General features: G+C 43.4%; 1 protein-coding gene across 4 annotated transcripts in view; it reads right to left on the reverse strand.

Annotated features, from left to right (window-relative positions):
* Window positions 1–2,513: 2,513 nt before the first annotated feature.
* TBC1D30 (TBC1 domain family member 30) overlaps window positions 2,514–13,550 on the reverse strand; it is an 84,900-nt gene continuing 73,863 nt past the window's right edge. For 2 of the 4 annotated variants that reach the window (XM_040491501.1, XM_040491503.1), the window contains 4 exons: window positions 11,923–12,062; window positions 9,358–9,564; window positions 9,134–9,193; window positions 2,514–6,160 (listed from right to left, as the gene is read on the reverse strand). In XM_040491501.1, coding sequence (XP_040347435.1) covers window positions 5,388–6,160; window positions 9,134–9,193; window positions 9,358–9,564; window positions 11,923–12,062 — 1,180 coding nt within the window. In that variant the 3' untranslated portion in view covers window positions 2,514–5,387. The remainder of the gene's footprint in view (window positions 6,161–9,133; window positions 9,194–9,357; window positions 9,565–11,922; window positions 12,063–13,550) is intronic. The other 2 variants (XM_040491502.1, XM_040491504.1) reach the window with 1 other exon arrangement.

The raw sequence follows: 13,550 nt of genomic DNA on the forward strand, positions 1-13,550 counted from the left end.
TATCTAGTACTCTTTTTTTTTTTTTTTAATTTTTTTTTCCAACGTTTATTTATTTTTGGGACAGAGAGAGACAGAGCATGAATGGGGGAGGGGCAGAGAGAGAGGGAGACACAGAATCGGAAACAGGCTCCAGGCTCTGAGCCATCAGCCCAGAGCCTGACGCGGGGCTCGAACTCATGGACCGCGAGATCGTGACCTGGCTGAAGTCGGACGCTTAACCGACTGCGCCACCCAGGCGCCCCTAAAATATCTAGTACTCTTAGAAGAAACCTGGTAGTGGTCATTTCCTCAAGTTTGAGTTCAAATCTCACACACTAGTTTCTTCTCAAAGTATGCAATGTGCGATCATTTGACAAAGTTCAATACAATTAACCACTGAGCAACACGAGGGTGAGAAGCACAGTTGAAAATCCACATATAACTTTTGACTCCCCCAAAACTTAACTACCAACAGCCTGTTAGCCAGAAGCTTTACCAATAATATAAACCTCCAATTAACACATTTTTGTATGTTATATGTATTACACTGTATTCTTATCATAAAGTAAGCCGGACAAAAGAAAATGTTAGGAAAATTCTAAGAAAAATGTATTTATAGTACTGCACTGTATTTATCAAATCCTCATATAAGTGGACCTCCACAGTTCAAATTCCTGCTGTTTGAGGGTCAACTGTACCTGCTGATTTTTTTTAAAACCTTAGTGAACAAAGAATAAAAGGTAATTTCCTTAACCTGATAAAAGATACCTACCAGAAATCTCAGCAAACATCTTACTGAATGGTTCCTTCAAAAGCCAGGAATGAGGTATGCATGCCCGTTATCACTGCTTCTATCAATACTGGAGGTCCTAGAAAAAAAGAAAAGAGAAAAAAAAAAAAAAAGAAAAAAACTGCTGCCTCATCCAAGGGCATAGAGAAACAGGCATTCTTATTCATGGCTTGCAATGAGAAGTTCAACCTTTGATGGTGGCAATTTGACAATACGTATGACTTAAAAATGTTCCTATTTTTTTTTTTTATTTAAAAAAAATTTTTTTAACGTTTATTTATTTTTGAGACAGAGAGAGACAGAGCATGAACAGGGGAGGGGCAGAGAGAGAGGGAAACACAGAATCCGAAACAGGCTCCAGGCTCTGAGCGGTCAGCACAGAGCCCAACGCTTGAACTCACTAATTATGAGATCATGACCTGAGCCGAAGTCGGACGCTTAACCGACCAAGCCACCCAGGCGCCCCAAAAATGTTCCTATTTTTAAAGTTCATTTATTTTGAGAGAAAGAGAACATGGGGAAGGGGCAGAGAGAGAGAGAGGGAGAGAGAGAGAATCCCAAGCAGGTTTGTTAGCACTGTCAGTGCAGAGCCTGACATGGGACTCGATCTCACAAATCGTGAGACCATGACCTAAGCTGAGATCAAGTGTCAGAGGCTTAGCCGACTGCACCACCCGGGTGCCCCCAAAATGTTCATACTTTCTAATCCAGTAACACCACCTCGATGAATGTACCCTGAGAACGTACTTAAGTCTGTACACAAAGATGTAAGTATTAAGACGCTCTCAAATACTACCTACCATCAGGAACCAACTGTTTGACAACAGTCCTGAATTCTGGCATGAACACATGAAGGAAAGTCACTGAAAATGACGCTGTAAATGAGCGTCTACTGGAAAGACAGCTAAATATACCTTTTGGTGTGTGTATACATGCACACACACATACAAGAACGTTCTGGAGAAGCCCATACCAGAACACTGAGGATTCCTTATGCTCGGTTTTGCAAATTTTCTTAAAATATATGCTACTTCTTTCATTAGGAAAAATAATATGTTTTTAAAAAATTTTTTAACGTTTATTTGAGAAAGAGCACAAGCAGGGAAGAGGCAGAGAGAGGAGACACAGAATCTGAAACTGACTCCAGGCTCCGAGCTGCCAGCACAGAGCCCAACACAGGGCTTGAACTTACAAACTGTGAGATCATGACCTGAGCCGGAGTCAGATGCTCAACCAACTGAGCCACCCAGGCACCCCGAAAAAGTAATGTATTTTAAACATTGCCTCAAATGATTGCTGGAGGCAGCAAAGAAAGTGGCTCAGAAAGAGTAAAGGGAGACTTGATGAAGGGACCAGGCTGAAGCAGTACCTGTGACCACAGCTGTCCATTCACATCCCACCCATGAGACCAGGAAGCTGAGTTACGTTCCTGGCGTCCTATTTTATTGAAACAAAGGAAAATGACAAACCTAATGGCTAATTTTATACACACTCGTACATTCACACACACGTTCTTAAGTAAACTCTCTACTCACTCATACCTAGGAACCCGCTCCTCTGCCAAGTTCTCAAGAGGTCACGGGCCACCCTGCAGCCCAGTGATTAGATTGGGGGAGATGGAGCTTACTGGGCTGTTTCCCCAGTTCCGTGACCAAGGAGGGGAAAAAGTTGAAGCGGGAGGGGAAGGAGAATGTCAGTGTCACAACGGTATTCTACGCATGCACTCAGAAAATGGCACGACAGCTACAACAACAAGAATCTTTATGCGCATGTCTTTGTCATCAGTACAATTCTTTAGAACAACAGAGACAAAAAAGAAAAAAGAAAAAAGGAATACAATGTTTCAAAAAGTGACAGCCCATAGGTCAAACATTACAAACTAGGTTTAAACCATCTGGAGGCTTTTGTAAGAGTATTGAGGTGCAGAAGCACTGGAAGGAGGGGACTCCCCGCACAAGTGCTGACAGGGGACAGACAGATCTAGAAATCGAGAAACCGCTACTTGGTAAGTACTTCTGGTGCTTGAGTAGAGTGTCCAATACGTAGGGAGGAGAACGAGTCCATACTGGTCTTTGTACATGCTGTGTGGTGAAGGCTACTGCAGATTTCTCTATTTCCTAAAGTAGGCAAGTCTCCAAAGTTGACCGATTCACATTGCGATTACACGGTACAATGCATGCATGTTATTGGTACAGAGAGTGCTTCAACAGAAATCCTTCGGTTTTTAAAATCCTGACAAGGTCATTTTGACCTCCGAGGACTATGATCCTTTCAGTTATTCATTCTTCCATTTGGGCTAAAATACTTCTTCCAAAGCATGCGCCCGTCTCGTCCGTCCCTCTCCCAGAAAGACCATCAGAGGGAAACTGGTGGGGCCTGTGTCACCAACACTAAGACACTTAGCAGACACAACAGCGCCATCCCAAGGACTGTGGTAAGCGGCTCCGCCCCAGCATCCACCTCCCTGGACCCAGATCCTCAGGGAGCACGGGGCTGACTCAAGAGAAGAGAGACTACTCCTCCATTCCGGTCAGACATCCCTCAAAGGGATGAGTCTGTTCTGACTCATTGGGGTGGGGGAGGAGAAAAGAATATAAGGCGGAATCATTATCTGTAAAGTTTTAGCAGATGGAAGAAAATCGTGTCATTTGCTTAACTTTGAAAAATGCAGCGGGTCTCATCCCCACGGCGGGACGCGAGGTAAGCCCAACATCCCACCTCCTCCCTTCCCAAGACAGAGGTGGTGGGCGTGGCTGCTTTTTAAGAAGCTGCATGCCAACCTCAGGTGGCACAGAATTCAAGACCAACACCGCAATAACTCAGTAGTCATATTTTCCACCTTCAGTGCCTTTGGGGGTAAAAATACCACAAAAGGGATAACGTGGCTTTTCTCACTGTACGTCATTCTTGTGTCTTCTACTCAAAAAAAAAGCCCACACTACCACATTCTCTATTTTATTATGAAAATTAATACCTCTCACAGTAGAAGCCCTCTCTAAAATTATAGCTTTGGTTTCAGAATTGGCAATCCAATTAGCCCGAATGAACACTGAGTGCATCGACAATGTGCCTGCAGGCATGGTCAAGGTCTATCAGAGAGGAGGATAAAGATGCTGAGGCTATTCTTCGGATAACAGTAAGACAAGGGGACTGAGGAGTGAGCCTTTGTTCAAACGACAGCTGCACGAAGCATTTTTAAAATGAACTACCTTTTTGGGTAAAAACAGAGCTGGTTTTGTGAAACGCCATCACGGGACTCTGTACCATCTGGAGAAAGGTCCTCTGAGTCGAGAGGGAGTACAGTGAGTGGCTTCCCAGTCTTGGTTTTTAGAACCTATACAGCCAGTGCATCTGTGTACAAAGAGCAGTAAATCCGCCTATTGTGCCAAAGATGTGACCAAGTCACAGGGAATACTGGGAGTATTCACTTTGAGTATCTGCCTGTAATGCTACTTCACCTTCGTGTGGCTCAGAGTTCCCATCTGCATAGTGGAGATAACAGGTGCTGTCTCTGACCCGCTGGGACCGGGAGACAAGTGGGTAAGAGAGAGCTAGAAAGCACTAATGCCTTCTCCAAAGAAAGGCAGTGTTCAAGTAACAAAAGTACTCAACAAAGTGCTCCAATCAAAAAAGCACAAAATTCAAGTAACAGAATTGCAGGTGCTGTGTTTCTGGCTTCCGAGCAGCAGCCGTGAACACGGCTCGAGCCACGATCGAGCATCGCTGCGTCTGCCATGAAGAGCTGGTAGGTAAGTGAGCTGCACGGCGGACAACACGGGACACGCTCCATGGAGAGCCCACGAAGTCATCCCAACACTGAGGACCATAATTCTTCTTAGAGGGGAAAAAAATGAACCTTGGGGAAAGCTTAGCAGAATCAGCAAGCCGTTCAGAGCGATTGCTTAATGCATATCCCGTGTGTGTTCTCTGGATAAGATCTTCAAATTGGCGGCTTAACCTAAATTTCAACAGATAAAGGGTTTTCTTCATTTTGCAGGCAGAAAGAGAAACTAAGGCTATCTACATTTTTCTCCTGCACTTTAGCTCTAGAATGAAAAAACAATCTTCAGACTGGCTGAGAGAAACTACTGAAGAAAAACGCACACACACAAACATTCCCCCAGTGGGGCAGGAAGAGGGAAATCAGGATGTTTTTTGTAACTAAGAAACCTACTTCCTTTGTACAGTTTCTGTTCTAGTGAGCTAGTGTGTGCATGCTTGAGTATCGCTAACGCCCAGAGAACCAGAAGGTTTGGAGGAGTGTTGTCGCAGGGACCCTGACAGCCCTCAGAACAGGAAGAAGGAAGAGGGGTTAACAGTCTAAATACGCAGCCTTTTCTAAACAACTCACGATTAAAAATAGGGAAAACTTCACGCTTTAAAACTACAATATTTATGCTGCCACAAGAATTCACTGGATCGGTTAGCGGTGGGTGGGAAAACATCCCCGTCCTGGCTCCCACTAGAAAAGTTCCATTTCCCATCTTTACAGACTGGTGTTCATCTCTGAACCTATCTATTCATTTTCACTGGACAATTAACACTCTTTGGGAGCCTCAGCCGGAACCCTTTTACCACCATGGGAAGGCGCATCTACAGTCGAAGCTTCTGAAGGCCATCATCGTTTCTTAGTGCCACCGTTTCCACCACTGGATTTGCTGAAGCCCCTGCTCATGTGAGGAAAGTGCACGGTTGGGGTTCTTTCTGTAGGACCATATAATCCCAAGTTCCTGGCAGTGGCTGACTTGCGCAGTGGTTTGACGCTGGGGAAAGGGCTAAAGATGGGTGCTTTCAGGTGGCCGCCCTGGGGAGGTTTGGTTTCCCCGGGCGTATCAGGCAGCTCCGGGAAGTGCCGTTGGCAGGGCGCGTGTGCCTTGGGCTCGGGGTCGGCAGCAGCATCCCTCCGGTTCAGTTCCAAGGCTTCTAACTTCACCTGGACCGCAGACACGTCAGCATCGGCATCCCCAAACGCTGGCTCCGGAGACTGCCCTTCGATTGTCCTCCCCACACGGCCTTCCGAGCTGCCACCTTCTCCTCCAGCTGCCGCGGCGCGGCCGGAGGAGAACTCCGCCGCCCCCGGGCTCTTAGTCTTGCAGCCCTCATTCTGCTCTTCTATCAGCCCAACGGTGTCCCCGCAGCCCAGCTGACTCTTGGTCCTCGTCATGTTCTTCTTGTGAACTCGGATGTGAGTTCGCCACGGAGAATTGAGCTTCGTCTTGAGGTCTTCATAAGGGACAGGAGACGTTCTGCCTCCTGTGTGGCCGGGGATGTGGATGACCGCATTCTTGGCAGGTCTGTTTGACATCTTCACCTTCTTTCCTAAAAGAAGGTGGTTTATGACCGGAGAGTTGTTTACCTGAGATGGGAGAATGCTGGTCACTGGCCCTTTATCTGAAAGAAACGTTGAAAGGTTGTGTGAAATGGACCACAGAGAAACCATCCATCACAGAACAGGAATCACAGAGGTTGTCCCCACATCCCAACCCACATATCCGGCAGGTTTTGCAGAGTCATGTGACTGAAGGTAACAGAAACTGAATTCAACCCTAGAGCCTGGAGTACCTGTTCCCTCCTCTTCCAAAAGGAGGAGACGAGAGGCTGAGGATACAAAAAGAAGCAGACTCTGGCCCCTCATTACTAAAGTGCAGACACCCTACTGTTTCTTACTGAGAGTTTTTGTCTCTGAGAAATAACCTCAGAGGTCCTGTACCTAGAAAACTTTCGAAGACTGTTTTAAAAATAAGTCAAACACTACGACCATATGGATTATCAGCTGTGAGCTTCTGAGGGGTAGGAAAAGAACACACTGCATATTATAAAGGTGAGAGCAGGCAGAATGACAGAGGTGATAGAAGGTGGTGAAAATGTAGGGAGATCACTGCTACTTGATTCCTGATTGCACTCCTGTGTCCTCAATGGACTTTGAAAGCAAACTGAAACTGGAGAGCACCAAAGCCGTGCTCTCCTGGAGGGCACTGGTGATAGTATTCCTGTCGTCCTCCTCCAGTGGCTACGACCAAGCCTCTATTTCAGATGACGCTCAAACACACATGGCCCCAGAGATGACAACAGCAGGCCGAAGCAGCAGGGAGAAGGCCCTACCAACTCTGTGTGAGCAACCTTCCTTCCTCCTGACATCCCTATCATCTGGCTGAGCTCACCTCTACGCTTCTCGACTGCTGTCACGTACCTTGGGTCACACTCCAGTCTTTATTGAAAATGTTGACTACAGTCTCCTCTCCATCCCATACCCTACTACCTCCCTCAGTTGCATGACTGTTTCTCTGACTGACCCATCCTCATACTTCCTCAGCCTCCCCAATTCCATCCGAAACTTCATCGCCCAGATCTATCTTACCTGAAAAATATTTAAGTCTCTGATTCTTCTCTTTGGCTCTCCTGGCTCTCAGGTTCTCGATAGAACTATACATGGTACTGAACCAGAGACTTGGGTTCTCTCATCTTTCAAACTTCCCATAACCCCTTGTCTATGTGTGAGTCACTTGCACTCCTTCCCCGGCTAGATGCATGGCTGATCACCAGGATGCTGCCTCACCGATAACCACATTCTTGACACCCCTATCTCTTTATGCCTGGCAAAATCCCAACCCTGGATTTTTATCTTTTCCAAAAAGGGAGGGAAAAAAAAAATCACACAGACATGTGGACTGAAAGCCCTTCAGATTCATAACTTCCTATTTTGTTGGGTCCTCAAAGCCACTGAACAACCCTTTTCTTTCCCTCTTCCATTCCGTTCGATGACCTACCCAAATCTTCATTGCTTTCTCTACGCTCCTACAACTTCCCCAACTTACTCCTCCAAACCAAACAACCTTTCCTCCGATTTCTCCACAAAAAACAGAAGCTACCGGGTCCAAAAGGCCCCAACTTCCCGTCCTCCTTAACCTGGGAAGCTGGTACCTCAACCGCCATCCTCACCGCCTTCCTTCACATCTCAGAAGCTGAAGTCAAGCGCACCCTCTCCACCTGCACTGCTAATCCTCTTATACCATCCCTTCTAAAAGCTACTCAAAGCGTGATCCCCACCCAGCAGCACTGGCACCACCCAGGAGCTTGTTGGAAATGCATCATCTCAGCCCCACCCCAAAGCTGCTGAAACAGACTCTTCATCTTAACCGATCCCCAAGTGATTTACACGCACACTGAAGTTTCAAAAGCAATGCTCTTTGTCTTTGAGCAACAATCTCCCTAAAAGGAACCACACAAACCATGATCCAGATAAGGGTCAGCGAACTTTTCCTGACTGTAAATATTTTAGACTTCTGTAATACAAAAGCAGCCATAGACAATATGTAAATATTTTAGACTTTTGTAGTGCAAAAGCAGTCATAGGCAATATGTAAATAAGGGGGCATGCCTATATTCCAATAAAATTTTAGTTACAAAAACAGGCAGCTAGCCGGATGTGGCCTGTGGAACACAGTTTACTGACCCCCTAGCTACAGCACAAGACACTGGGCCGATTTAATACCCACCGACAACTGTTCACCATCACACCCACAGATGTGTAGGGTGCAAGTGAAAAAGGGACTATGTAAAGAATCAGAACACGGGGTTCTAGCCCTGGCCTGACCACCGACCATCGCTATACAACCCTGCTAAGCTTTCCTGAGTCAATTTCCTCATCTTTTAAAAGGACATAAGCATATCCATCCTTACCTGCCTCATTTCTTTAAGGACAAAAATGAGGATATCTTTGAGCCAATGTTTTTAAAATTAAAGTGCTAGAGTTGTTTCTTTTGTGAATGCCCTCTTAATGATTCAAGTCAAAGTAAAAACATTCAGGAAGTTAACCTGCTCCTCCCCCGTAAGTGGAAGGTAAGTACAGTTTTTGTGCAAGATCAGTCACGTGCTCCCAAGTCAACTTCATTTTAACACAGGACAGGCATCATTTTCATTAGGATTTCACTTAGAACAAGACAAACCACTTCCCAAATCAGCATGTATTAAATCACAAAGCAGACTGTTCACTGGGATTTGTGGAATTTAAAAAGAAAACAAAAAAAGCAGCTGGACAGTCCTTGGAAAAGAGTATTTCCAACCTCAATCCAATTTTGCTCTTCTCGGCAGATCCCCAAGAAAGACCCCGCTAACCCATCGGTGAGGCACAGGAATGGTTTTTTCCTTTTTCTCTGATGACAACTTCTGTTATATTACTACCTAAATGACCAGTGGATAGCTTAATTTACTAGTGCACAGATTAATAGATTCCATTTTCAAATGCCTAAAATTTAGGAAGAGCTCAAAAATGTCTCAAGTCCAAGGACTGCATGGCGTTTCCAACAGTTTCATCATTTGTAAACCCCTCTCCACAAGCACACATAGTACAGACGTGTTTAATACCATCAAGTGCCTGGTTCTTGGTACCTAAAAGGGACCCATGGTCTTTTTCTTCTGTAGAGCCTAATAAAATAAGAAAGGGGATACTAAATAGGTCATTTCCTCATGCCAGCAGTGTTTGTGGATACTGAGCTACAGGGTTGCAATACCGAGGTGATCCTAGGAGTATGGTTCCTTCCTTCACAAGACACAGAGGGGAAACTGATTCAAACAAAGAATCACATTACCTGCCCGGATATACACCTGATGAACCTGCTGTTGCTGCTTCTTCTTAATCCGAGAATACTGCCGCTTCAGCGCGTTGATATCCGTGGTCATGCGCTCCATCATCATACTGTTGAAAGCTGCGTGGTACTCACTTCGACAAGAGTTGATCGCTCCTGGACTCAGCTCTGCAATGTTATTAGACCGCAGACTCTGCTCTTCATTTGGTTCTACACTCCAGAGGAGAGAGACACGGACATGGAGGAGAAAGATTACACTGTGCCCCAGTGTGGTATCTTAACTTCCAGGGAATTCTAACCACAAAAAAAAAAAAAAAAAAAAAAAATGCATGCTCCAGTTTGTTGTACTGGTTTTCATTTGGTCCTGAAAATACTTCCGCATTTTCTGATTAGCCTAACTGTGGGTCTGAAATGAGCTGTGTGGGTTCACTGTTTGATTTTATTAGCACTTTGCTCATTCTGTAGACATAAGAACAACTGTTTCCACATAAATATCACTGCCTTTTTCTAAAATTCCCTTAGGAAAATATAACTCCAGGTGTCTAAAGTCAGTTGACAGATTTGCATATAACTGCATGAGGATTTATAAGGAATTGACTGTTCATAGAGTTTAGACCATCATTAAAAGTGAGTTTTTCCTAAGTTAAAAATAGCAACACATTCTATAAAATTATCAAGACTTCAGGGCATCTGGGTGGCTCAGTCAGTTAAGCATCTGACTTCGACTGAGGTGATGATCTCATGGCTTGTGAATTTGAGCCCTGCATCGGGCTCTGTGCTGACAGCTCAGAGCCTGGAGCCTGCTTTGGATTCTGTGTCTCTCTCTCTCTCTGCCCCTCCCCTGCTCACGCTCTGTCTCTCTCTCTCTCTCTCTCTCTCAAATATTTTAAAAAAACATATCAAAACTTTGAATCACTGCATCACTAGAAATGTTTTTATTCATTTAATACACATTTCCTGCCTATGTGTGTTTTGTCTGATGTGGTTTCTGCTCCTGTGACACCTAGAACTAGCAGATTTGTCCCTTAAATGAAATTGAGATTACATCTGAGAAGTAGAAATAAGCACTGTGTGAGGGCAGACACACTACATAGGCTTTTCTAGCACAGTGTGTAAAACGACCTGGGAACCGCTTTTAAAAAAATAATTAGTGGAGGATTTCAACTATCATAGCATCTGCTGAAACTGTTATTCAGGTAAAGCTTAAACATCAGACAAATTTACTTCCTTTTTTATGGAAAACACATTTTTAAGGAGAAGAAAATTAAGGGGTGCCTGGGTGGCTCAATTGGTTAAGTGTGCGACTTTGGCTCAGGTCATGATCTCACAGTTCATGAGTTGGAGCCCCGCACTGGGCTCTGTGCTGACAGCTCAGAGCCTGGAGCCTGCTTTGGATTTTGTGTCTCCCTCTCTCTCTGCACCTTCCCTGCTTGCGTATGCTCTCTCTCTCTCTCTTAAAAATAAATAAACATTAAAAAAAAAAAAAAAAAAAAGGAGAAGAAAATTAAAAGGGGTCCTGCTAATCTGAACTTAGTTAAAACTGACAAGAATTGTGGCACCCAGGGCGCTTAGTCGGTTGGGTGTCTGACTTCTGCTCAGGTCATGATCTCACAGTCAGGGAGTTCAAGGCCTGCGCTGGGCTCTATAATGACAGGTCAGAGCCTAGAGCCTGTTTCCAATTCTTTGTCTCCCTCTTTTTCTCCCCCTCCCTGCTCATGCTGTGTGTGTGTGTGTGTGTGTGTGTGTGTGCGCCTCAAAAATTTACAAAAAACAAAAAAACTTAAAAAGTTCATTACGTCGATGGTGTCCAGACCACAAAAAGTCCATTCTCTACAAGAGAAAAACAAATGTAGTATAGCATCCAATTCAGAGCACCACTTTTTAAGAGGGACACTACAGGACACTAAAAGGTGAATATACAGAATATCAAAAGTTCTGGAAGTCATCCCTTCTGAAAAATTTTGATCTTGGACCATAGACAAGGATTTGGGGGACATGATGGATGTCTTCAAAGATTTCAAGAGATATACAATAAAAGAGGGAGTAGACTTGCTGTCTTTTGTTCAAAAGAACTATTAAAAGAGCTGGTAGGTGGAGATTATCTTTTCTCAACTAGAAACCATGGGCTAAGCAGAGGGATCCAGCAGAATGTACTATGAGATAATGAGTTTCTAATCACTCAAATTCAAGGAGAGGCTACCATAATGTTTTAGATTCAGAGGGTATTTCTATAGTGGAAAAGAAGCCATTCTGTATCAATTAAATTCAAACAGAATGTGGTAAACATCTATTATATGCCAGGTTCCAGGCTAAGGAACTGAGCATACGAAGTGGAATCAGATAAACTGTAGGCAAAACACATAAGAAAAAGATATAGGTATGATGTGTGTAACACATAACAGAGAGATCCTACTACATGATAGAGTAGCACAGAAGACACTTAACAAAGACCTTTAATAGTGGTAACCAGGTGAGGAAACAGTAGTCACTGATCAGACACAATGATAATACCTTTGCTATAGTGACCCAACACATTGAGATCATCTAAATAGAAAGCGACCTCTTTACCTTTAATTTGCTTTTGGTACTTCTGCAGTTCGGGTGCCAGGAGCCCGCTGAAAGGTCCAAGGCACCCCACTGCATTAGTGATAGCATCTTCATCGTCTGGGTCATTCTCTTCATCACTGTCTCTGACCTTACCATGTCGTCTTGGAAAACATAAAAGAAAAAGAAATATTCAAAGAAAATTGTGGTGTTTTTGAAAAATAAATGATACAGTCACATGGTTTAATTTTTATATATAACTATGAATATAACATACATAAAAAGTCTCTCTCCCATCCCTGTCCAACTTCTGCCTTTGCCCTACTTAATTCCCAAAGGTGACCATTGCTACTAATTTCTATGCGGTCTTCAGTTTCTTTATTGCATAGATAAGCAAAGATAACTATAGTCTTGTTTTTCTCTTCCTTTTGCATAATTATTAGCATACTGTATACATTCTTCTGCACCTTGCTTCTATGTACCTAAAACTTTCTCCATGTTCACACACAGAGCTTTCTCATCCTTTTTGTATAGCTGCACTGTATTGTATGTATGTAGCCCATGTAATGGAACCAGGCCACTGACAATACACACCTGAGTGGTTTCCAATCTTATACCGTTATAAGCAATGTTGCAATAAATAACCTTATACAGACTGTGCTTTGCAGGTGTACAAATACATCTGTGGGATAAGTCATAAAGGTAGAATTGCTGGGTCAAAGGATATGTGCACTAGTAATCTGGGGAAACACTGCCAAATTGCCCGCCACAAATCTTGCAGCCATGCGCTACGCCTGCACTGTGCAAGAGTGTCCCCCTATAGCGTCACCAACAGAGTGCACATCTACCTTCTGAATTTGTGTCAATCTGACAGATAAAAACATAGTCTCAATCTAGTTCTAGGCTGCATTTCTCTCCATACAACCGATGCTGCCTTTTATACATAAACTACCAATCCCCATCCTTTCATCGTGTCTCAGTTGGGCAGCCATTTTCTTACTGATATCTAGGAACTTTATACATGAGAGACTGCAATTACAAATATTTTTTTCAGAAAATATTTTTGCGCCTGCTTATGAAGGTTTTGTTTTGTTCTGTTTTTAGTCATGCAGAAAATTATTTTTAAACTACTTAACTTTTTCCCTTGTGTTTCGGAGTCCATTATTAAGACCTTTCCAATTCCAAAGAACTAAAGACATTCTTCCACACTTTCTTCTGCTAGTTTTATTATTTCATTTTTTCTATTTAAATACACTTTTCATTATTGATTTGATACGTTAAGTTTTCAAACACTAAATTCCTATACAGGAATATATATTTGTCAATTTCTTGTCTTCTCATTTTAAATTAGGCCATCTGCCTCTTCATGCACTTGTTCTATACTATTTTAATTATTAAAATTTTTAATATTTGACATTTTTAAATAAGTTGTGGGGTCTCTAAATATTCCTTCAGTTTATGTTCCAATCTTCTTTGGAAAGTACGGTTTTAAAAATCTCTGTCTTGAATTTAAATCAAAACCTTTGGGAAAGAAACATTCAGATTTTAAGTACCAAACTACTTTGAATAGATATATCTGGGGCTTAACAAATATGAAGTTACACCAACACATTAAGATATTAAGTCTTCCGGGGCGCCTGGGTGGCGCAGTC

Source organism: Herpailurus yagouaroundi, unplaced genomic scaffold (assembly GCF_014898765.1).
Source record: "Herpailurus yagouaroundi ecotype Mexico unplaced genomic scaffold, PumYag 182, whole genome shotgun sequence".
Lineage (NCBI taxonomy): Eukaryota > Metazoa > Chordata > Mammalia > Carnivora > Felidae > Herpailurus > Herpailurus yagouaroundi.